Source organism: Mirounga angustirostris, unplaced genomic scaffold (assembly GCF_029215605.1).
Source record: "Mirounga angustirostris isolate CCGP_5_RB_7025 unplaced genomic scaffold, mMirAng1.0.hap1 SCAF_15, whole genome shotgun sequence".
NCBI lineage: Eukaryota > Metazoa > Chordata > Mammalia > Carnivora > Phocidae > Mirounga > Mirounga angustirostris.
The window spans coordinates 26107272-26130060 of NW_026991723.1; the positions used below are offsets into that span (position 1 = coordinate 26107272).

A 22789-nucleotide genomic window follows, 5' to 3' on the forward strand; every position below is an offset into this window, starting at 1 on the left:
ATGGTACATTTGTTCTAATCATGGTCCTACATCGATGCATTGTCACCCAAAGTTCAAAGCTTCCGTAAGGTTCACTCTTGGTGGTGCATATTGATAAGTGTATAATGACATGTAGCCACGATTATAATAGAGTAGTTTCACTGTCCCAGAAATCCTCTCTGCTCTGCCTACTCATCCTTCCTTTCCCTGAACCCCTTGCAACCCAGACTCTCAATCTTTTATTATGTCCATAGTTTTGCCTTTTCCAGACTGTCATATAGATGGAGTCATATAGCATGTAACCTTTACAGACTGGCTTCTTTTACCTACTAATATACATTTAAAGTTCCTCCGTGTCTTTCTATGGTTTGGTAGCTTGTTTCTTTTTAATGCTGAATAATGTTCTGCTGTCTGGATGGACCACAGGTGATTTACCCATTCACCTACTGAGGGACATCTTCAAGTCGCTTTCAAGTTTTGGCAGTTATGAATACATCTTCTGTTAACATCCAGATGCAGATTTTTGTGTGGACATGTTTTCAACTCATTTGCTAAATACCAAGACACACAATTGCTGGATCATATGGTAAGAGCATGTTCAGTTTTGTCAGAAACCACCAAACTGCATTCCTACGTGGCTGTACCATTCTGCATCCCCTCCAGCAATGAATGAGAGGTCCTGTTGCTCCACATCTGTGCCAACATTTGGTGTTGTCAGCATTATGGATTTTCACCATCCTAATAGGTGTGGAGTGGTATGCATCACAACGCTTTTGAGGCCAATTATTTCCCAGCACATAAGAGCATCTTGTATAGCCGCACCTGGGTGGCTCAGTTGGTTAAGCATCTGCCTTCAGCTCAGGTCATGGATCCTGGGGTCCTGGGATTGAGTCCTGTGCCAGTCTCCTAGCTAAGCAGGGAGCCTGCTTCTCCAGATCCCTTTGCCCCTCCCCTGCCCTGCTCATGTGCTCGTTCTCTCTCTCTCTCCCTCATAAATAAATAAAATCTTTTTAAAAAGAGAGCATTTTGGATAGATTCCAAGAGTTTCTGTTCACCTTCAGCTATAAAACCAGTTGCATCCAGTTTGTACTGTCCTTCTACTATCAGATTCAAAGCTTCTCCATCCAGCATCACAGGCTAGACTTCTCCCTTCTCATCTTGTCTCCAGTTCCTACAAGGTTAGGGTCTGAGAGGAGGGATTGAGGATAAAGGGCAAACCTCTCTTTACATCTCTGTTGTCATCCTCTGCTTTACCATTACTGCTTTCTGCTAACACTTCCAGGGGTCAGGTGTCACCCTGGGAGCAGCCAGGGTACAGACCAGAAGGCTCAAATGTAGACACTTCCCATAGTGCCCACTAACTCCTGAGACACCCACACAGCTTTGCCCTTCCCAATGCTGGGGGCGTAGGCTCTCCTGCTGCCCCTTTCAGCTCTGCTGTCTTTCCCCTTTTCCTTGCAGTGCACACAGTCTGCTGCCCAAAGAGAGGCCCAAATGCAGAATGAGGTCCCAGTCTTCCCTTCTTAAGGCACCCCCAGCCTTTATGGGAAGAATTCTCTTGAAGGCCTTTCCTTGAGTGCAGGTTGAGGATGGGGAGAGCAGAGAGAAGAGAAAGGAAAGAGATGACCCCTCTACAAGAACATTTCAATGGCCCCAGGCCAATAGTCCCACTGCTCTTGCTCACTCCCCTCCCCCATTCTCTCCCCCCCACAGACCAAGGAGGAGAGGGACCTAGGGTGGTGGTGGTTACCGTGGGGCAGGTTTATTATTAGAGCAAGACTCTAATCCTTCCGTCAGATATGGTGCTGGGCTACCCAGCGCTCCTTTTCCCTCAGCTGAAGGCCCGAGTTTTTAAATCAGGGGGACACCTGGAAAAGCTCCCCTGGGGATCTTAATATAGGGCATCAGAGGTATAGAGAGAAGGGGACTTCACAGCCACCCCCATCTGAGCATTCAAGCAATTAATGACCTATTGGCCATTAACGTCAAAAAGCAATTATATCAAGCGTGAGATCCTCATGCCACAATTCACCTTCACCTTTACTTGACCTGCCCTTGGTGATGAGCAGCCAAGCATTATTCCCCTGGTGATACCGCCTCATCACTTGAACATGGTGTCAGACCACATCTTAGCCTGTTTCCCTCCAGGTAAATAAACTCCTCCCCCCTCCCCACTGCCCAGCTCCCAGTTTTCCTGACCAGGACTTGGGTGATATAAATGCAAAGCAAGCCCGATTGTAATTTCTGAAGACCCCAAGAGGATAACTATCAAAATGAGGCCAGTTCTGATTGGCTGAGTTTTCATTAGTAGAGATCGTTAAGAGTCTGACCCGTGAGGCTCACGGTTCATGTCTGGTGTGAGCCTCAGATGTGTGGATGTGCAGGGCTTCCCACATGCTATTAGTTGCCATTGTCTCTCTGCAGTGCTTTACTTTATAAAGATCACTCTGGGTTCCTCTTCTGCTGAACCTAATTTTTCCCTCCAGGGGTAACCATTTTTCCCACTTTACAATAATGGTGCAACTTTAGTGATTTAATTTAAAGAAGCAATGAAGTGACCATTAAAGTGTTTAGCAAATGGGTAAAAAGCCTTTCACACGTTTCTCAAAAAATCTGTGTTCCTGTCTTCTGGAAGTTTTACCAAGTATGGACCATAAACAAGTAACCACCTGAGCATATACTTTTAGTTATTTGACTGTTCCAGCATTAAGTTTCGTTCAAATCTAGTTACAGTGAGGGACAAAGGTAAAATCTGGCCCCTGGGGCAAAAAGGGAGGTCATTTGGTGAGTCGCTCCTGTGAGGCAGAGGCAGCAGGGACAGGCCACTGAAACCATGGAGTTTTGGGGGACAGGGTTAGGTTGTCTTCAGGTGATGCCCTCAACATGAGGCAGCCCAGGCTAACATGAGAGGAGCTCAGGTAGATTCCCCACTGAGTTGGGACAGCTCTTGGGGTGGAACTGAACGCTCAGAGGAGGCTTTGGTGAAAGCATGCGGTGGTGTAAATCTACGTGGCTATGGTGGAAACGGGCAGGGGGTGCATTCAGGGTATATTTTGCAGTCAGATAAAAGAACCTGGTGATGACTGGATGTGGAGGACAAGGGGAAATAAGGAATCCAAGATGACTCTTAGGATTTTAGCTTTGAACAAAGATAGTGGTGGTTGGTGGGGATGGTGGTGCCATTTAGGGGGATTCAGAAGATGGGGGAGGAACAAGGGTTCAAAAGCGGGGGATCTGAGGACATTGAACCCTTGGAGAAGCAGAGGACACACCAGCATTGGAAAGGGGCAGATTGCTTAAAATTTCTTTGAGTCGGGAATCACCCCCGTCTTTCCTGAAGTTTTGAGTTAATTTGCAGTGGCTTTTTTGTTTTGTATAAACCTTGCCCTTCTCTGGAGCATTCTTGTCTTCATCTCAAAAGACAAATCTGGGCTGGAGGGAATTGTTTTCCCTGAGTCTGTGTTCATAGAGTAGATAGTGGTACTTAAAGACCTTTATATGTTTCATGAAGCTATTTCCATAAGTGGATTCAAGTAGATATTAATCAGTAAATATAGTATCTTAAATGCCAATGATCTCTACCTAAATAGATGTTCTGATATCAACAAAATGTAATATCTGGGGAGAGAGACCTTGGGATGAATTTGCAGAAAAATGGTTGTAGGGGTTGATGAAGGGATAGAGACAGGAAGGGAGATGCAGAAGGAATGCTAAGGGACCATCATTAAGGATTTCAGTGTTATGAAATCTTTTCTCTTCTCCCCTTGGGATACCACAGGGCAACTTTCTTCCTTAAAGGAAACTCAAGTTGTTTCAGGAGTCAAAGGGTGCCTCGGCAGTGATGTGACCATATAGCTGGTGGAATATTGGGAAATAATCAGGAAAAACAAGGTAGTAACATAGAGGTGCCCCCTGCTCATGTACTGACAGAGAGAAACATACAGGGACCATTAGCATCAGTCTTAAGGCTGAATGCCAATGGGGCTATAACTAAGCATCCTAGAGATTCCAAGCTGTGAGAAACTCAGGAATGCATCTGTGCTACTGAAGACTACTGCCTCTTCCTTCTTGCACTGAAAGAAAGGGGTGGGAGACCCACACAGTCAGACCTTACTTCAGTTCCTAAATCCAAGTGGTGGTGCAATTAGGTCCTTGTTGACCTCTCTGGATCAGGGAAGAAGGGATTTCCTTGTGAACAGGGCTTAGAGAAAGTGACTAATGATTGCTGTCACTGGCTTACAAAGCTGGCCATGCCACCAGGTGGATTAGGGCAAGTGGTGCAAACTTAAAGCACAAGTGAAAGAGAAAGAGGCAAGCTCAGTGGATTTGAAACATCTGCCTTCCATTGTCACCTCAGACCCTGACTCTGACTATGGTCTTGGGTTTCTATGTTTTAGTTTCCCTGCCTAGTAAATGGTAATGGTAGCTAGGTCATAGACTATGTGTTTATTGTAAAATAGTATTAAACAGCTTGCCTTAAAATACTATCTGGATGTAGCATATTATTTAGATATAAAAGTAAAGATATAATTTAAATATAGATACAGATATGGATATATAGACACACACACACACACACACACACACACCCCATACAAGATGCCCAGGTAAACACTCCACCTCTTCTCCTACACTCGCCTTCTTGCCACAGTCACTCCAACCACACTGACCCCCTTATTGTTCAAGCACATCAAGGTTGTTCCTACCTCAGGACCTTTGCACTTGCTGGCCCCAATGCCTGGAATGCACTTCTTCCTGATGTTTGCGTGTCTTGTTATTCTGATCTCTGCTTAGATATCACCTGCTCAGAAGAGTGTTTGATGACCTTCCTATTTAAATTAGTATGCCTCTCTATCCTTTCAATCTATTTACTTCCTTTTCTCCGTAGTATTTATCACCACCTGACATAATCATGCATAGATATCTATTTATGTATGGCCTGTGTCTCCCACTAAAATGAGAGCTTCATGAGGACATGGAACTGGTTCACATCCATGTCCCCACTGTCTAGGACAATGCCCAGCACCCTGCAGGTAGCTCAAAAAAATTTTGCTGAATGAGTGAATGATACCAAGACAAACAAATGATTCTCAATTCAACAATTTAAAAAGTCAATTTGTACTCAGTGCAATAAAGGTTTGAGAATCCAAATAACGTTATAATAGCTTTTCTTAATATTATCTGCTATGATGGAAGTAGATAGTCCCTTGAGGTATGGGGGCTTGGTTTTTACTTGAATTTTAGTTATTAGCACCCTGGTCATGATTGAAGGTTGTGGAGTTGGGGTAGTAGGTGAGAGGCAGAGGGCAGGTTGCAAGGAGGCAGTGGTACTGCTGGGGCATGGTTGGGGAGATGTGGACACCCCCTCCTTAATTTCCCTCTGCCCCATTGTTCTCTCCAGCTGGTGAGACTAAACAGGTGTGGTGCCCTGCCAAAGCCACTCAAGGACAAGCCTCCTCTACCTTCAAGCAACATTCTTCCCATGGGAGGCTTCCATGGGAAATTCCAGTGGGACCATCAGGGGTAGCCTCTGAAAGTGGGATGGCTTTAGGGAGTGAAGTTGGGGTGGCCAAGGGGGACGAGCAAAGGGAAGGGAACCCGTGGGACAGGGCACCCAGCCCTTCCATTCTCTCTGACTTTCCCCAGCACCCATGCCCTCTCCTCTACCAATGGGTCACTTCAGCCCCATTAATCTTCAGCTTCCACAGCTTTTCTTGGTAACTTGTCCCATATGTTTCTTACTCTGTGTACAACATATGTCTGTTCCATTCCTTATTTACAGTTTAAATTAGAAACGGGTGTCGTTCTCTAAAGCAAATCAGCTACTGTCTGTCTTTTCCTTTTCCCCTCTGGATACCCCTCTCGGCTCCAAGGGGTCTGTGCTGACAACCCTGAGTGGGGTGGACAGGAAGCTGTCTTTCTGGCCTTAGCCCTGGTTCTCCTTCCATATTTATTCCATACTGTAGTGTGGGCCATTCCCTGAGGCAGCCAGATGCAGTCATTTCATTTGACAAATACCTGTTGAGCATCCAAGCACCGGAGAGGGAACCCTTCATGAAGCTTGGAGTCTAGAGGCTGAGGTTAGATTGCAAACATGTAGCTACACAAATAGGCACGTAATTACAACAGATTGGTGCTGAGTAAGTCGTGCTACCTGATAGTCTCACTTGCTTCTGATGTCTAAGAATATGGCATTTAAGTCCTGAGGGACAAGTAGAAGTGAGGGAAAACTGAAGGAGCTACATGTGTGAAGGATCTGAGGTGAAAAAGTGCTGAAGACATTTAAGAGAAAGAGGGAAGACCAAAGTGGACGGGTCACTGCAAGAAAGGGGGTCAAGCACTGGGAGCAGACTGGGGAAAGAGGTACTGAGATCAACAGGGGTTCTAGCAGCCACTTTAATGGTTTTTCATTTTATCCTAAGGGCAATGGGAAGTCATTAAAGAAATTTATAGCAGAAAACGAAATGGTTTGATACAACTAAAACTCTAAGACTATTGCTCTGGTTAGTGTATGGACAGAGGATCAGGAGGGAAGAGGGTGGGCTAGTTAGCAGGTAGTAGCAGTGGCCCAGGGAGGAGAGAGTGGAGCCAGGAGATCAAAATAGAGGCAGAAAGAAGTGGAAGGTCCTTGGAAGGACTTATTTTTTTTTCAAGATTTATTTAGAGAGAGAGAGTATGTGCACAAGCTGGAGGAGGGGACAGAGGGAGAGGGAGAGAGAGAGAATCCCAAGCAGACTCCATGCTGAGAGCAGAGCCCAATGTGGGGCTTGACCTCAAACCCTGGGATCATGACCTGAATGGAAATCAAGAACTAGATGCCTAACCGACTGAGCCACCCAGGCACCGCTGGAGGACTTCTTAGAGTATTCCACCAGCCCTTGACTGCATGCTTCAGGACTCCCTGTTAAGTGAGGAAAGCAAATTCCCTCCATGGGTAAGTGACACGCGGCTGCTGACAATCCTTACCTGATGTGCCCTCTTCGTTGCTGCATTGGCTTGGTTTGCAGTTGAGTGCAGCTTGCTGAAATAATGTATGTAAAGTTCATGGCCATGCTGAACTTCCATCCACAAAGCTGAGCACAACTCAGCCATCACAGCATCTTTGGGGCGCTGCAGCCAACTCCTTCTTCTGAGGAGGTTCAGTGAGGATCAGCTCATCAATTTGCTTTGAAAACTCCCCATCCTATTTCCCAGTAGTCTCCCTCCTGTGACCCTCTGGACATGGTGGCAAGTTTTCTGGCATCCAAATATATACCTCTTAGTGGAAGGGAGCTGAAAGCATCGGTAAATTAAGCTGTTGGCCAAACTGCACAAGTATTATGATCCATAGCCAGTCGTTCACATTCCCACTATGGCATCAATCCTCTGCCTGGCATTGTGGTTATAAAACAAGCTCCAGAGGGCAAGGACCTAAGCTTATCCAATGTTGTTTCCCCACAGTGAACATGGCACTAACTAAATACAGATTTGTTAAAATGTACTCTGAGAAAAGTACGTGAAAAGAAGCAAGATTAATGAGAGATTGCAAGGGGGGTGGGTGTTACTACTTACACCATGCTTTATGTTGGTGACCTCACTTGAGCCTCCCAGATGTGACACAGTAAGTAGTGTCATCTCCAGTCCATAAAGGAAAAACCAATGGCTTTATGGGACGCAATGACTTACCAAAGTCACATGGAGAGTCATGTAAGCACCAGAATAGAGCCCTGGGCTTCTGATGCGGGGCGCCATGTTGGACAACTCCAGGAGGGGGTGTTTATGTGGACCAGAGAGTGAAGGGTGCCCTTCGGAAACTCAGGACCAGTCAGGAGTGGGCAGGGCTGTACGGAATCCCCATGCAGACTTGTTACAGTTACTCCACTGCTACCTTTGGCTTATGGGTTTTATTCCTATTTCAATGCAAAAGAGAGATTCTAAGATATAAAGTAATTTATGTTCATGTAGTTAGTAAGTGGCTAAGCTAGAACAGGAAACCAGGTCTGTTGACTCCCAAACCCATGTTCATTCTGTGGCTTCATGGGTCTCCCATGCGGACACACTGTCTTGCATTTCTGCACCAATGCCTCTCAACCAGGAGTCTGGGTAGCCTTTGAACACAGGATGGTGTGTTCAAACCAGAGACCCATGAAGCCAAAAAATGAACATGGCCCATATTTCTAAAGCATCAATTTTCATAAATGATTTGGAGATGAATCATTACTTTTGATAATGCATCGTGGAGTCTAATGCAACAATTACATCAGATGTTAAAGATGAAACATAGAACTTTGAAGAAATTCCAGACTTGCCGTCAGCACCTGGGGCTAGAGCCACAGATATGGTCCCAGTTATTCCCCACACCCTGGTCTTTTACTTCTTTCTGTGGTTTGGGGTGTTTTGGTGGAAAGGTTTGAGAAGCACCCAGTGACACCACACTGGTTTTCTATAACACCGAGCTGCTGCTATCTTGGGTGAGAAACAGAGCTCCAGTGCTCATAACATGTGCACTTTCTATGGGTATGTTTTGTCTGTAGGTATGTCTGGAGAGATGGGAGATCGCTGAATTTTAAATGTAAGGTAATTAAAGGTAATTTAAATTAAAGGCAATGTCTTTAGCACAGAGCCTTGCACAGAATAGGTAATTGAGAGTTAATTTTATATTATTTCTTAACTCTCATGATCATCATAAGAAATCACAGGTCTTTTGTAACCCAGGTCACAATCTCTATGCACCACATGTATCACAGACATTGCAGAAAAGGACCATAATGATGCCCAGGTAGGCATTCAGAGCTCCCTGGAGGAAGCAACTTTCTCATTATCGTTACACTCCTGTGGACACAAGACATCAGTTTTTCTATCAGAATGAACGTCTGCAGCTGGGAGGAAAGAAGACTTTATTCATCTGAAACTGGCTCTGGTGTATTAAGTCTTCATCTCAGGCTAATGGTGGAATGTACATTCTGGCATGGTCTTCAGTGTTAACTAATGGGCTGGGGTTAATGGGGGGACAGATGGATGGTGTCCACCCAGAAACCTGATCTCTCCACTTACTGGACTTGATGCACCCAGGACAGCAGTAACCACAGTAATCACCGCTGATATGGAGAGTGCTGATTCTATTACAGAGAAGCTTTTTTTGTTTTGTTTTCCTACTCTGTGAACAAATCACTGATTTCTTCCTTTGTAAAAGCTAGCTGGAATACCAGCTCTTCTGAATTATTTCCATAGAAACGATTTCACATTGGAATTTTCATGCCGAACCAACACACTGAAACCATCTTAACGTAGACAATGACATGAACATACATTGCTCCCACTTTTCTGATTGCCTTTGCTCAGCGCATGTTGGTCCCTGTTGGCTTTTCATTGTGAAAGGGTGCAGTGCTTTGGTCTCAAATGTTAAAGAGTCAGATGGTCTCGTGGGTTTAAAACCATAATGCTTAGGAGGCAATAAAAGGCTCAGGAACACTGAACATTTAAAAATGGCAGCTTGATGAAATGTATATGGTTGGAATATACAACTTCCTATTGCTGAGTGATGTGGAAGTGCAAGAATCACACTCCAGCCAGCGTGCTGTATTAGTGCTTCCCATAGGCATCATCCTCCCCTTGACCCCCTCAGGAAACTCCCCATCAAGTTTGATAAGAGTTAGTGGGATGGGGCTGGGGGTGATGAGCAGAGGCAGGGGGACACATGTTGTTACTTCTAATTTCACTTTATTATTAAGAATGGAAATCTTTGCTTCTAGATTTGAATGTGATTCTTAAACGTCGGTGCAACTGTAGTTTTATGCTTTACTGAGAGATGACTTAATTTGCTTCTGATTAGAGCCAGATGTAAAATAAGATGAAGCTACAGTCACTTCTGAGACTGGGCTCTTTGTTCTTTAAATTATATATAGTGCACAAGCAGGAGACAATGGGACCCAGGAGGGATGTCGCTTACGGCGACATGGAGTCCTGGAAGCCCTCTGCCTTTATCTTCACATCACTAGGGAGTCCAGGGTCTGCCTGCTCTCCCTTAGCCACTCCCAGGGAACCCCAGGTGGAGGAGGGGATAGAGCGATAGGGGGAGGATTGAGATTGCCCTAAGGTTTGCACTGGAACTAAATCTTCTGTGGGACAACAGCAGGTCAAGCCGCTTGCTAAGCTTTAGAACTAGTTAGTAATAATCAAGAGTTACCCAGGAGGGAAAGGAACAATGGGGTCAAACCTTCAGTCTGGGGACATGAAGATGCTGATAAAGGACCACATATTTGCATTCTGGGCCAGAATTACACAGCTCCTAGTATGTAGAGCTATTCTTGCTTTCCCAGAATGTACTGGAGTCAGAAGGAGGAGTGTTGGCAAGGAGAGTATTATGGACTAAATGTTTATGTCCTCCTGCCTTAGCCCCCAGTGTGAAGATATTTGGAGATGGAGCCCATAAAGAAGTAATTAAGGTTAAATGGTCATTGGGTGAGGTCCTGATCCAATAGGATTAGTATCCTTATAAAAAGAGACAGCAGAAGCTCACTTTCTCTCTGTACACATACAAGCTCTGTGCAGGAAGAGAGCTCCCACCAGAAACTGAACTCACTGGAACCTTGATCTTGGACTTCTAGCCTCCAGAAATGTGAGAAAATAAATGTCTGTTGTCTTAGCCATCCAGTCTATGGCAGCCCAAGCAGACTAATACAGAGAGCCTTTCCTAGCTCTGAATTTGACTCCATGTCAGACTTGAGACAGAATGGGAAGGGTGCCATGCATTTGGAGATCTAGGTCCTGCTGTAGACACTATCATGCCTTAGCTGTTTTGTCTTGGGTAAATCACTTCAACTCTGGGCCTGGAGATTCCTCACTTTTTAAGTTGGGATAAAAGATCATGTCTAACTAGCCCCACAGGATTACTGAAGAATCAAGAATCAAATACTTAGCATAACGACAACAGCTAGTATTTTTTTGCACATTTACTATGTACTGAGCATTATTCTAAGAGATTGATTGATTGATTGATTGATTTTAAAGTCAGGTTCACTGAGGTATAATATACATACAGTAAAATTCACCTTTTTTAGTGTACAGTTCTGAGTCTGGGCAAACACAATCACTTAATTGCCACCATAACCGAGTTGTGGGACATTGCCATCACCCCCCAAAATTCTTTTGTGTCCCTGTAAAGTAAGCCCCCCACCAATTCCCATCCCCTGACAACCATGGGTTCTCTAGACCTATAATTTTGCCTTTTCAAGAAATTCATTTATATGAATAAATGGCATCACACGATGGCACCACAGAGCTTTTCTAATATGAAAATTTAATCTTTAATTGATCAGTTGATTCAATTAATTCAATGAGTCCATTAATTCAATTAATCATTTAATAATTTAAGTGATTTAACAATCATTTAATCTTCACAAATATATTTTGGGGTACATAAAATAATGATAAAAATGAATAGATGTGAAAATGATAAGAAAAAGCAAAAAAGTGTTATACAAACATGAAGTGTTATTATTGTTATTTTCATCACTTTTATTATTATTTCATGGTAGAATAAAGACAAAATCAATTTCCAGAGGAAATTTTGTATTGAATTTGCCTTATCTGCTCACCTAGAATCCGAGTGTCTGAAGATAGCAATTTTAGCTCTGTGACCTTTCCCTTCAAAACATGATCATTTGCCTGGTTCTGACAGCAGAGATTTAACCATGAAAAAAAAAAGTATTTGCAAAGATATGGTTAGCAATAGGGTCCAGCACATCAACACTTAGCTTGAAGTTACTGATCCGTAATCCTTATGTCTATGACCACACTGGTAATGATAAAAGATAATGAGAGATTTCTAGGTTACAAATAACAGTGATTTCCAAGTGTAGTAATAATCAGTTCCCACTGTAAAGGAGATGATGATCAGGTTGTCACCAGGGCTCCTCTTGACTCAACCTGAGCTGGCTTCATTCAGGGCTTCTAGGCAGGGCAGGAAGGGCTGAATTTCTTCCCATGAAGTATCCCCTCGTTCAGTAGCCACATGCCATGGAAGCATCCCATCACTCTTCATAATAGAAGGATTCTGATCTTCCTGGATGTGGTCATAAAGTGCCCAGAGTCTGACCACAGTGGTTCCAGGTTCTCCAAGGAGAATATTTTGTGTAAATTGTTTCTCTCTCCTTTTTAAAACTTCATATTACAGATGTAACACATAATAAATAAGTAAATAAGGTCCAGCTATTTCTTAAAGTTTACAGCTTTCATGAATTTTTAAGGAACAGGTCAGGAGAAACTGCTGAAGCAAAGCAGTTGGGTATAGGGTGTGACAAGGAGGTCTAGGAGCCTCTTCAATATTTCATGTGGCCAAAAGCCTCTGACAGCTAATCATCTCTTAATGGGGCTTGCCCTTTGGCCTGAATGTTTCTAAGGGAATAAAATGTTTGGCCTCCAAACAAGTTATCACCCACTCATTGACTAAACACCGCAAGCTGAAAGTGGCCTCCCAGGCATCGTTGGTCTTAGCTAGTTGAGTGTAGAAGGACCCCGATTAGCATTACTCACCTTTAAATCACCAGTGGTTTCAAAGCCAGCTAAGCATTTGCTTTGGATCTGGAGACAGGCTCCAGTCTCCCATTATGCCTCTCCTAAACACAGAAGGGAGACCAGACATCAAGGCAGCTGGAGAATGAGTTGTGGAGGAGACAGGCATGATCATTTGGGGGAGATGAAAGAATTGGACAAGACAAAATGCAACATGGGATTTTGGAATGGGACTGGACAAGTGAGATTTGAGAGGAAACTCAAGGAAAGGGAGGAGAAATAGACCTGGAAGGGGCCACACTGAGAAGTATGGAAGCAATAGGAGAAAAGAAGAGAAGAGAAGGGAAGGGGAGGGAAGAGGTGATGATGAGGGAAAAGGGAGGTTGGTAGATGCATTGTGTGTTCATCCCAATGGAAGGAGGAGAGCTAAGCTTGTCACCTCCTCTTGCATTACCCAGAACACCAGGAAAATAGATACTGCATTCCTCATTACCTTCTACCAGCAATAAAGATATTTTGTATATTTGTAAAAATGAGAAAGAACCTAGGCTCCTGGTGTGAAGAGTGGTGGGAGGGAGAGCTGTCTTTAATACTATTGGTCACCAGTTCGTATCTACACTTGATCAGCAAGTGCCAAGATTTCCCTAAATTCTAGTTTTCCAATGTGGAAAAAATGAATCATATTGTTTGTTAAGCCATGAGGGAATTTTCACAATTTACCCTGTGACCAAAGAGTATGTACCTAAAGAGTGCTCCTTGGGTAAGAAATACTGTTGTTGAACTGATTAGATGTGTCTAATTTGATTTAAAAAGAGTAAAGTCATTGATTACTAACACAAGATAATTTTACCAATGGCCTTCTAGTATTTTCTTCAGGATTTATTGTCTTAAACACCTTGAGCACAGGTATATTTAAAGGATGCTCAGGCCTTGGTATTTTAATTAGAGCACAGTGGTTATTTTTGATTAACCAGATCATCCTATCCATGTCACCATCAAAATTATGAGGTATCTGGGAAACAAACACTAAGAAATAACTAAACAGTTCTTTTCTTGAAATGCTTTAAAGACAAGATCCATTATTTTCCATAACCTGATTTATTTTAGATACTATGGAATTTCGTTTTGGTCACAGGCCTCAGACATGGTTCTGATTTATTTCACTGACTTAAGCAAGTTGCAATGATTAGAGGCCAAGATGGTCATCAGTCCTTGTGTTCTTCACTCCTTAGCGTTCTTCTTCTTTTTTAAAAAAGATTGATTGATTTATTTTATTTATTTATTTTAGAGAGAGAAAGGGAGGTGGAGAGAGTGAGTCGGGGGAGGAGCAGAGGGCGAGAATCTCAAGCAGACTCCCCACTGAGCACAGAGTCCCACTCAGGGTTCGATCCCAGGATTCCTGAGATCATGACCTGAGCCGAAACCAAGAGTCAGACGCTCAACCGACTGAGCCACCCAGGCACTCCACTTTAACTTTCTTCTTTAGTCTGTCCTTTTTCTCCAGCTTCAGAGGCTATGAGATGCTAATCACTATATGTAGAACAGTAGTCCTCCATATTATGCATTATGACATCTTTCTAGCCTTCCTCCCCGGATCAAATAGTTTCAGGTCAGTACCATAGACCCCCGCCCCCCTCCCCCATCTACTGCACAGAAGGCAAATCAAGGAAGGGATAGGGCTCCCCACACAACTCAGGGAGCTCTCATACTCCCTGTGAACTCCAGAATTTTTGGTTGAATTTTAAGGAGTTATGAATTTCACTAAATGTTTCTTATTTGTAGCATCAAATAGATGAGCCAGTTTCTCTCAATTTAATACAAGGTTGGTTCTGTCAGGAGTTCAGAGAGTTACTAGAGGTTAGATAGGAGAGTAGTGAACCCTGATCTCTTTGAAAGAACATGTTGAGAATTCCTCTCCAAATATCAGCACTCATAAGAAACCCGCTCAAAGACATGATAAGCTTACCAACCAACCCCCTCATGCCTGGCCAGATATAACCGAGAAGTACCCATCTTTCTTGAGGCAGGTGATCTGTTAGCAAAAGAAAGGAGTGCCTGCCATGTCGCCAGAGCTGTCCTGAGGGGCGCTGGATTGTCTTTGGGCAATTCATTGGGCTGCAGCAGAACTGAGAGTTCCTTGAAATGGTGTGATTTGAGCTCATATTCAGGAGCTCTTTGGGGAGTAGGTAGAAAGGAAAGGGGATCAGACTTCCAAGAGGCATGAGTAGGTTCAGCCTGGGTGAAGCACCACACAACTGGGCCTGGGGGCTGAACACAGGGCATGTATTAGAGATTGCAGAAGCAGGATGCACAGAACGACCTGTGGGAACAAGTACAAGACGTCCAGTGGGCAGACATTATTGTGTGCCCTGACGTAAGCTACTTCAACTCTCTGAAATTACAGGGCATTATTTGCAATATGAAGGCAAACCAATGTCTACCCCTGAGTGTAACTACTGGGTTCAAGTGAAATTCTGAGTGGAAATTCTTTGTAAAAGTGAACGACTCTGTGCTGATGGATAATGATGGGGGCCAAGTGGTGGTGAGCGATTACGGAACCACAGCGTTTTGTGCTAAAAATAATCAAGGGCTGGTCTAACCTGTCCACATTTTACCAGTAAGCCAGACCTGAAGTGACTCAGCTGAGCTAGTTAATCGCACAGCAGGAGCTAGGTCCCCAGTGTTTTGGGTTGAGAAAAATAAACATCTCAAGTCCAAATCAAGTCCCCGGCCGCGTGGATTTCCCATCTGTCTTCAGCTCAGTCTGGTGAGTTTAGTGCCGGGCCCGCGCCTGACCCGCCTGGATCCTGGATCCTTGGAGAGCCCCGCCCGGCACCGTGGCAGGTCCGGCTCTCGAAGCAGCGCTCCGACTCGGCGTGTCATACTTGGGGTGGCATTCCATCTCACAGATACTGAAGCCAGGGTGTGAGGGCAAGTTGCCAGGTAGCACAATGCAAAACAAATGCCTCGTTGTGTTTGTGGCCACTCAGTATGTGGTTTTGTGAAGTCCAAAAGCCATCCAGTCGCTGTGACTGGAATGTGACAGTAATTTGTAACAACGGTGACTCTATTCCCCCCACCCCCTTGGTCTACTTTTGTGATATGCTCCAAAATGCTGAGAAAGGCCTGCAAAAGAAATGTTCAGAAATGTTCTAAATGGGTTTGGAAAACTTGTGAACCCTGTCTGAACTTTTATTAGATTCTCCCACCACTCACCCGTTTGACATCAGAACAAGGAAAGCATTATTTATAACAGCATGTGTGAAATCCCAGAAGGGACTCTTGAAAAGAATTAACGTGAAAAATGTGTCCCAAAGAGACTGCAAGCATAAAACAAATGATCAGATGGGAAAACATGTAAATCAAAAGTGGAATCTTTTTTTCTCCTTTAAAGGAAACAGGAGCTTTTTCTTTGGCCATTAGCAACATGGGACAGAGAAACTGGGAGGGTCGGGGCCACCATCGGAGGAACCCCAGAGCACTTGTCCCTGCAGAGCAAGGCACAGAGGAGAGTCGTGTGCACTGGCTCTTCTTAATGTCTCCAGAATGGAGGAGATAAGATAGTAAAGGTTACGGGGAAGGGAGAGATACCTTGAATAAATTAGTGCATTGGAATTCACCAAGCACTTTCACAAACGTTGTCTGTTTGAGTGTTTACCTCACCATCACCCTGGGAGGTATAAGTTGTTACCCATACCTCATAGTTGGAGCAACTAGTCAAGGGTTTGGCAACTAGTCAAGGACACCCAACGAGGAAATGGTGCCCTGGGACCCAGCTTCTAACATCGCAACCTGAGGGTTGTCCATGACATTACCAGCGTGTATATGCAGGAGTATGGAAAGCATGGTATCTTGTTAGGTTAGCACATCCCACAGTGGGAGTTTAGCTGTCTGATTCTAGACGTATGGAAGCGATTCTCTGACTCTCCCTCTCCCCACAAACACATATTCAAATTAGTTTAATTCACTAAGTTAAACAAAATTAAATCTGTTTTTTTTTTCCGCCAAACTCCCGAGACACGTTAAGAAAACTCTGTGCATCATGACTCTCCAAGAAGTGAGGCAAGTTACAGGTTACAGCATATTTGGCATGTCTGACCTAGGAACTTCTGTGGGGAGCTGGCTCTTAATGTTTTGAGGGCCTAGTATCCAAAAAGTTACCACATGTTTGTCCATAATGTCCTAGGTCTCTTTTTATCCCTCACAGACCAACTATATCTTGATCATAAATCTGGATTTTATTTTATTATTATTTTTTTAAAAGATTTTATTTGACAGAGAGAGAGAGACAGCGAGAGAGGGAACACAAGCAGGGGGGAGTGGGAGAGGGAGAAGCAGGCTTCCTGCTGAGCAGGGAGCCCGATGCGGGGCTCGATCCCAGGACCCTGGGATCATGACCTGAGCCCAAGGCAGACGCTTAATGACTGAGCCACCCAGGCACCCCATAAATCTGGATTTTAATTGCAATATTCCCATAAAATAAATAAATATGTCTTTTTCACTAAAAACCTGTGCAGAGACCTCTCACTCCACGGGACTCTGCACCATGTAGCTCCCTGCACCCGCCACAAAGCTTCTCCTTGCTGCTGGTATGTGGGCTGCCAGCACCTGAGCCGATCATTCCACGTTGGTCCTTGGGAGTATCTGGAAACAGGGGAAACGCCTTGTGTATTGGCACGTTTCCTTTCCCAGAGTCCTGAGCCCGTGGGGCTCCAGGGTCGGGAGCTGGGCAGTTCCTCAGCAGGCCAGCAGCACCAACACGGCGTGCTGAGATGGCCACCAGCATCCTCTCTGGCCCGTCAATGCCTGTGCCACACAGGTTCTGTTTTGAATATTGACCCTGATGGGAAGTATTGACATCACCTCCAGGCATGCCCGGGCAGCTCCATGAAGGGTATCTGTGCCCATGGAAGCATAGCTGCCTCTTACTGCCTGGTGAGAAGTGAGAGACAGAATTGAAAGCGGATCGAAGGCTACCCACCTCTACTTAGTGTCTGAGCTGGGGGTGTGTTCAAGGCTGAACAGTAAAGATATGAGGGCACCTCACCCCTGACCCAGGAATTTATGTCCCTACTTGTCAGATCTGGAGTCCTTGTACAGAGAAGAATGGAGGAAAAAACCCCACAGGACACCCTCCTCCTTCGACACTCAAGCTCTCTTCGATGCTAAGAGCATCGCTGGAAATCGCCAAGCATGTTACACATCCCTGACACGCTCAGCTCCTTGGGCTCAGGGGTTGGGCAGCATTTTTCAGGCACCGTTAGTCTGTTTCTTTCCTTTAATGAGTCAGAAATGGACGCTGACGATTGTAATCGGGCATCCGTCTGAGAACGCAGGGGCCGACGGTCTAACCCCTGCTGTCTTTGTGCTCACCTGTCACCCGGGCATCCGGCAACACGTTTGGGCTGGTAGTGCTGGGTTTTCCAGCATGAAAACTGGGACCCACCACCCACAGGGCTACTGTGCAGAAATCTGATCATGGTTTTAAGTCAGACAGCCCTGATGGGCTACAAACCGAAACATGAAATTCTTAACTTTTCTCCAGGAAGTCGGAAATCATAAACAAGTGTCCTTGTCAAACAAAGTACCCTATGGCTGGGGTAAAGCTCTTGCCATCTAATGCCTCAGCCTTACTGTTTTCATAAAATGGACTTTCCCCAAACTGGATCTCTTTATTTTTGTACACAAGCTCAATTGTAGTAGAGGAAAGTCCTAAGCTTGGGGTCCGAAGACTTGACTTCTTTGTGTCAATAGCAACCTGCGCCTCCGTTGCTTCATCTGTAAAATGGGACTAATCATTTTTGCCCTGCCCATGGCTGGGTTGTGTGAGGGCATCTGAGGCAGCCCTGTGCACTCATCCTAAGACCTGCAAGTGGAAGGAAGCTCCGGCCTTGCTAAGAAAGTAGAGTCATTTGGTGGATCATTTTGGACACAGCTTCCTACTTGTTTCCTGGCCAAAGTTAATTAGAAGACCGAGTCACCTTCGTACCAGGAAGCACGTGTGTGTGTGTGTGCCTGTGTGTTTTATCCAGGATGAACATCCGCCCCATCGTCATCTCTTTCTGCCCTATCTAGTTACCAGAAAGAGAGAACAGCAAAAAAGTATGAAAAAAACACTTTGACCATTCTTTGCCCTCTGTCTCTGTTGCTTGTTTCTTATAAAGAAATTGTATTTCCCTCGTGTGTTTATAAATAATTAAAATTAACAAATACAAATAAAGGAAAGGACAAAAGTGCCCCCCCATTTGCATTCTACCCTTCCTCCCCCTGATGATGGGAACTTGGTTTTCGGGTGACTGATGCCTCCTTTCTCCCCCTCTCCACCAGGTCGGTGGCCACACAATGCTGCCCATTCGCTGGATGCCTCCAGAGAGCATCATGTACAGGAAGTTCACCACAGAAAGTGATGTCTGGAGCCTGGGTGTCGTGTTGTGGGAGATCTTCACGTACGGCAAACAGCCCTGGTACCAGCTGTCCAACAACGAGGTGCGCAGTGGGCTGGGTGAGACCCCCGAGGGCTGACGTCCAGAGGCGTCCCTCAGCTGGAGGCCAGGAGACAAAGTTGTGTGGCTTTGTGGGGAGCAGCACCTCCCACATGGCCTCTCTATACCTAAATGTCATGGCCAAAGTCCAGTCACTCCCTGAGTTTAAGAGTTCTAGAGAAAGAAAAGCAGTGTTTGCTGACACATTTGGGACCCGCCAGTGATGGGACAGAGGAATCGCTTTGTGCTGCTCATCTGGTAAATTTGTAGCAGAAGTGGCACCTTCAGAATCCAACTAGTTTTTTTGGTAGTATTCCAATAAGGTTTTAAGGCTTTTTTTTTTTTTTTGCACATTTCACTAGAACATTCTAGTGTTTTATTTTCCCATTTCAATTATTTTACAACTATTGTCTATACTTGAGGCATAGCTTCTTGGTCAGGCACCTCACATCCTCTTCAGGCCCACATCTGTCTTTTATCCCAACTCCACTCATTTCCACAGCTTGGAATTCCCTTGTCAGTCAGCACCCTGACGTGAAAGTCCAGGCTCCATCGAAGGCCAGTAAGACTAAAACACATTGGAATTCCAGAGGTGTGGGAGCATCCCACAGAGAGAAAGCATTTCTCCACCAGTTTGGTGACATCGGTGTGCCTAGAAAAAGGGATATAAACCAATGAAATTAACCATGATTTACCAACCTATAATAACTGTTTAGGGCAGCCCTCTCCTTGCACGGACATTTGTTTTATTGGTTTTGTTTTTCTTCTTGTCTGATTCTGTCTTCGATCTCTGTCCTGTCCAGGTGATAGAATGCATCACTCAGGGCCGAGTCTTGCAGCGACCTAGAACGTGCCCCCAGGAGGTCTACGAGTTGATGCTGGGGTGCTGGCAGCGAGAGCCCCATATGAGGAAGAACATCAAGGGCATCCACACCCTCCTTCAGAACTTGGCCAAGGCATCTCCAGTCTACCTGGATATTCTAGGCTAGGGCCCTTTCCCCCAGACCGATCCTTCCCAAAGCACCTCCTCAGATGGGCCGAGAGGATGAACGTCTTTTAACTGCCGCTGGATGCCATCAATCTGCTGTTCTTCACTCCGACAGTATTAACAACAAAGACACCGAGAGGCTTTCAGAGGGAAGCCATGTGCACTTCTCCATCCGTAGACACAGTATGAACTTCTTTTTGGCATTGTCTCTTTCTCTCTTTCCACCTCCCTTGGTTTCTTCCCTAGTTTTTGTTTTCTCTTTTCTTCTTCCTTTTTTTTTTTTTTTTTTTGGTCTTTTTTCTTTTTGGTCTTCCTTGCTTCATAGCCCTTACCCCTTCTTTTGAATCAATCTGGCTTCTGCATTACTATTAACTCTGCATAGACAAAGGCCTTAACAACCCTAATTTGTTATATCAGCAGACATTCCAGTTTGCCCACCACAACTAACAATGCCTTGTTGTATTCCTGCCTTTGATGTGGATGAAAAAAAGGGAAAACAAATATTTGACTTAAACTTTGTCACTTCTGCTGTACAGACATCGAGAGTTTCTATGGATTCACTTCTATTTATTTATTATTATTACTGTTCTTATTGTTTTTGGATGGCTTAAGCCTGTGTATGAAACAGGAAAACCTGTGTTTAATCTGGGAAGCCTTTATCTATGGGAGATTAAAACCAGAGAGAAAGAAGATTTATTATAAACCATAGTATGGGAGGAACAAAGACAACCATTGGGATCAGCTGGCGTCAGTCCCTACTTAGGAAAAACCCAGCGACTGTTAGCTGGGAGGAATGTATTCGGCACCTTCCCCTGAGGAGCTTTCTGAGGAGTAAAAAGACTGTTGAACTCTGTGCCATGGACTATTCTTTTCCCATCACCAGGAACACTAGGGTGTAGTCCAGAGAAAAGATGGCTTCCATGAGACGCAAGATGGCGCGTCACACACCCGGACAGTCTTGTCTTTGCAGGTCTCGGTGATAGCACTGGTTTGTCTTTCCAGGTGTTGTCCACTGAACCTTTGTCGAGTTTAGCTGAAAATGGGTGAATTCTTGTCCAGAGATCGTTTCAGGGTCAGGTGGGAAAGCCAAAGACTTGGAAAAGATAGGACAAGCTATAAATTCGGAGGCATTATATTGAACTTTTCAGATAGCTGTTCCCTCCGACCCCTTCCCTCCACCCCACCTGTCCTTTAAACTGTGCAAGCAAAATTGTGCATGGTCTTCGTCGATTAATACCTTGTGTGCAGAAACTACCGCTCCAGACGTCGTGCCCCTGATATGTAGAGCAGATCCATAAAAGGTATAACTTATATAATTAGGGGAAGCTAATGGAGTTCATTAGCTGAGTATAAATGTCTCTGGGTCGTAGGGTGGCGATGGGTTTTAGCGAATATGGACCCTGAAGCCTGGATGTCCTCATCCACGTCGAACGGACTGTGGGACTGTGGGAAGGGCAGACTCAGTCCCCGAGGGAAAAGAAACCTCACCCTGGGGGCATCACATACATTGATGTTCAGTGTGCATAGGCCACGACCCTGCTCTGGGCTCTGGTTGGGAGAGAGGTTTCATTCCCAGTGTACTCCATTGTCCGTATGCTGTTTTGTTTTTTTCCACTCCGTTAAAAGAAGTAAAACTTAAAAAAAAAATCAGGCACAGCATGCCAATGGGAAGCTATGCCCAGACCGAGCTTTGGAGGTGTGCTTCTGGGTATAGTCGTGGGTTTTGTGAAGAGGTTGTAAATTTAAATAGAAATTTACAGTTATTTGGGTGATCGGTTTTACCAAGGAAGAAAAATATTTCTGTTCCTCAAGAAAACTTGCTACCCTCTGTGAGGGGAATTTTGCTAATTTGACATCTTTATAACACAAGACAGATTGAAAGTGAGTGATTTTAATTCATCTTAGGACATTTTATTTCGTATTTGTTTCTGAAGGTGCAATTGCTCTGTTTCGGTTTTGCTTGCGCCCTTAATTCCTGGAGCACCTTATTTTCCATTTATAGGCTTTGAGAGCCCGTTCTCAAAAATACAAGTGTCAATTAACAGAGAACAAAAGGAAACCGAGTAGCATAAGCAGTCAAGTGGAGGGGGTTGAACAAGATGAACCCTACAGTCCCTTCAAGTTCTGCACTGGCCTATGAGACACAGGAGTTGAGTTGATTGTTCTCTTTGTCGGTGAAAAAAAAAAAAAAAAAACCCTCCAGAATACACACAACAATATAACGAAAGCCATATCTCCATGATATATACCTGCACGTATATATCCTATTAAGGACCCATGGTACTGTTAAAACACTGTGGCACTCTGTGAAGCAGTAAAGAAGGGGCAGATTTGTACAAATCCTTTCTAGATTCCATCAGTGATGACCTGAATACCTGCACAGGTTTGTCATTCTGCGTGACTGGTCAGCTGCTTGGGGGCGGGGAGGAGGGGGGTGGCGGGGTGGGGAGAAGCTGCAAGTTACTTGTTTTATTTTAACAGAGAGCAAAGGAGATAACTACGCTAAGGGATCAAATTCAAGAAGGGCTGCACAGTTTTAAAGCAAGGATTTGTTTAAGGCAAATGAGAAGATGGGAGCATTCTATTCCATTCCAATGTGTTTTCCTCTGAAGGAAAAAAGCAAAAAACAAAAACAAAACAAAACAAAAAAAATCTCCTTACCTTCTGACAAGTCCCTCAAGGTCTTGAAATTAAAGGTTCTATGCAAGTGCAAAGTTTTACAGTCATTTATATTGCTGATCATTATTATTTTTTTTTCTCTGTTGTCTCAAGAGTATGTGATTTCAGAGACGTCTCACATTGAAAGAATACCAGATTGAACGAACCACAGAATAGCTTAAAATAGTCA

The 22789-nt window shown here is 44.5% G+C and overlaps 1 protein-coding gene across 1 annotated transcript in view; it reads left to right on the forward strand.

Annotated features, from left to right (window-relative positions):
- The window catches only part of LOC135362749 (BDNF/NT-3 growth factors receptor-like), a 69436-nt gene extending 47072 nt beyond the window's left edge, over nt 1–22364 (forward strand). Inside the window, exons 4-5 of the mRNA XM_064579879.1 lie at nt 18799–18957; nt 19757–22364. Coding sequence (XP_064435949.1) covers nt 18799–18957; nt 19757–19942 — 345 coding nt within the window. The 3' untranslated portion in view covers nt 19943–22364. The remainder of the gene's footprint in view (nt 1–18798; nt 18958–19756) is intronic.
- Nucleotides 22365–22789: the final 425 nt, after the last annotated feature.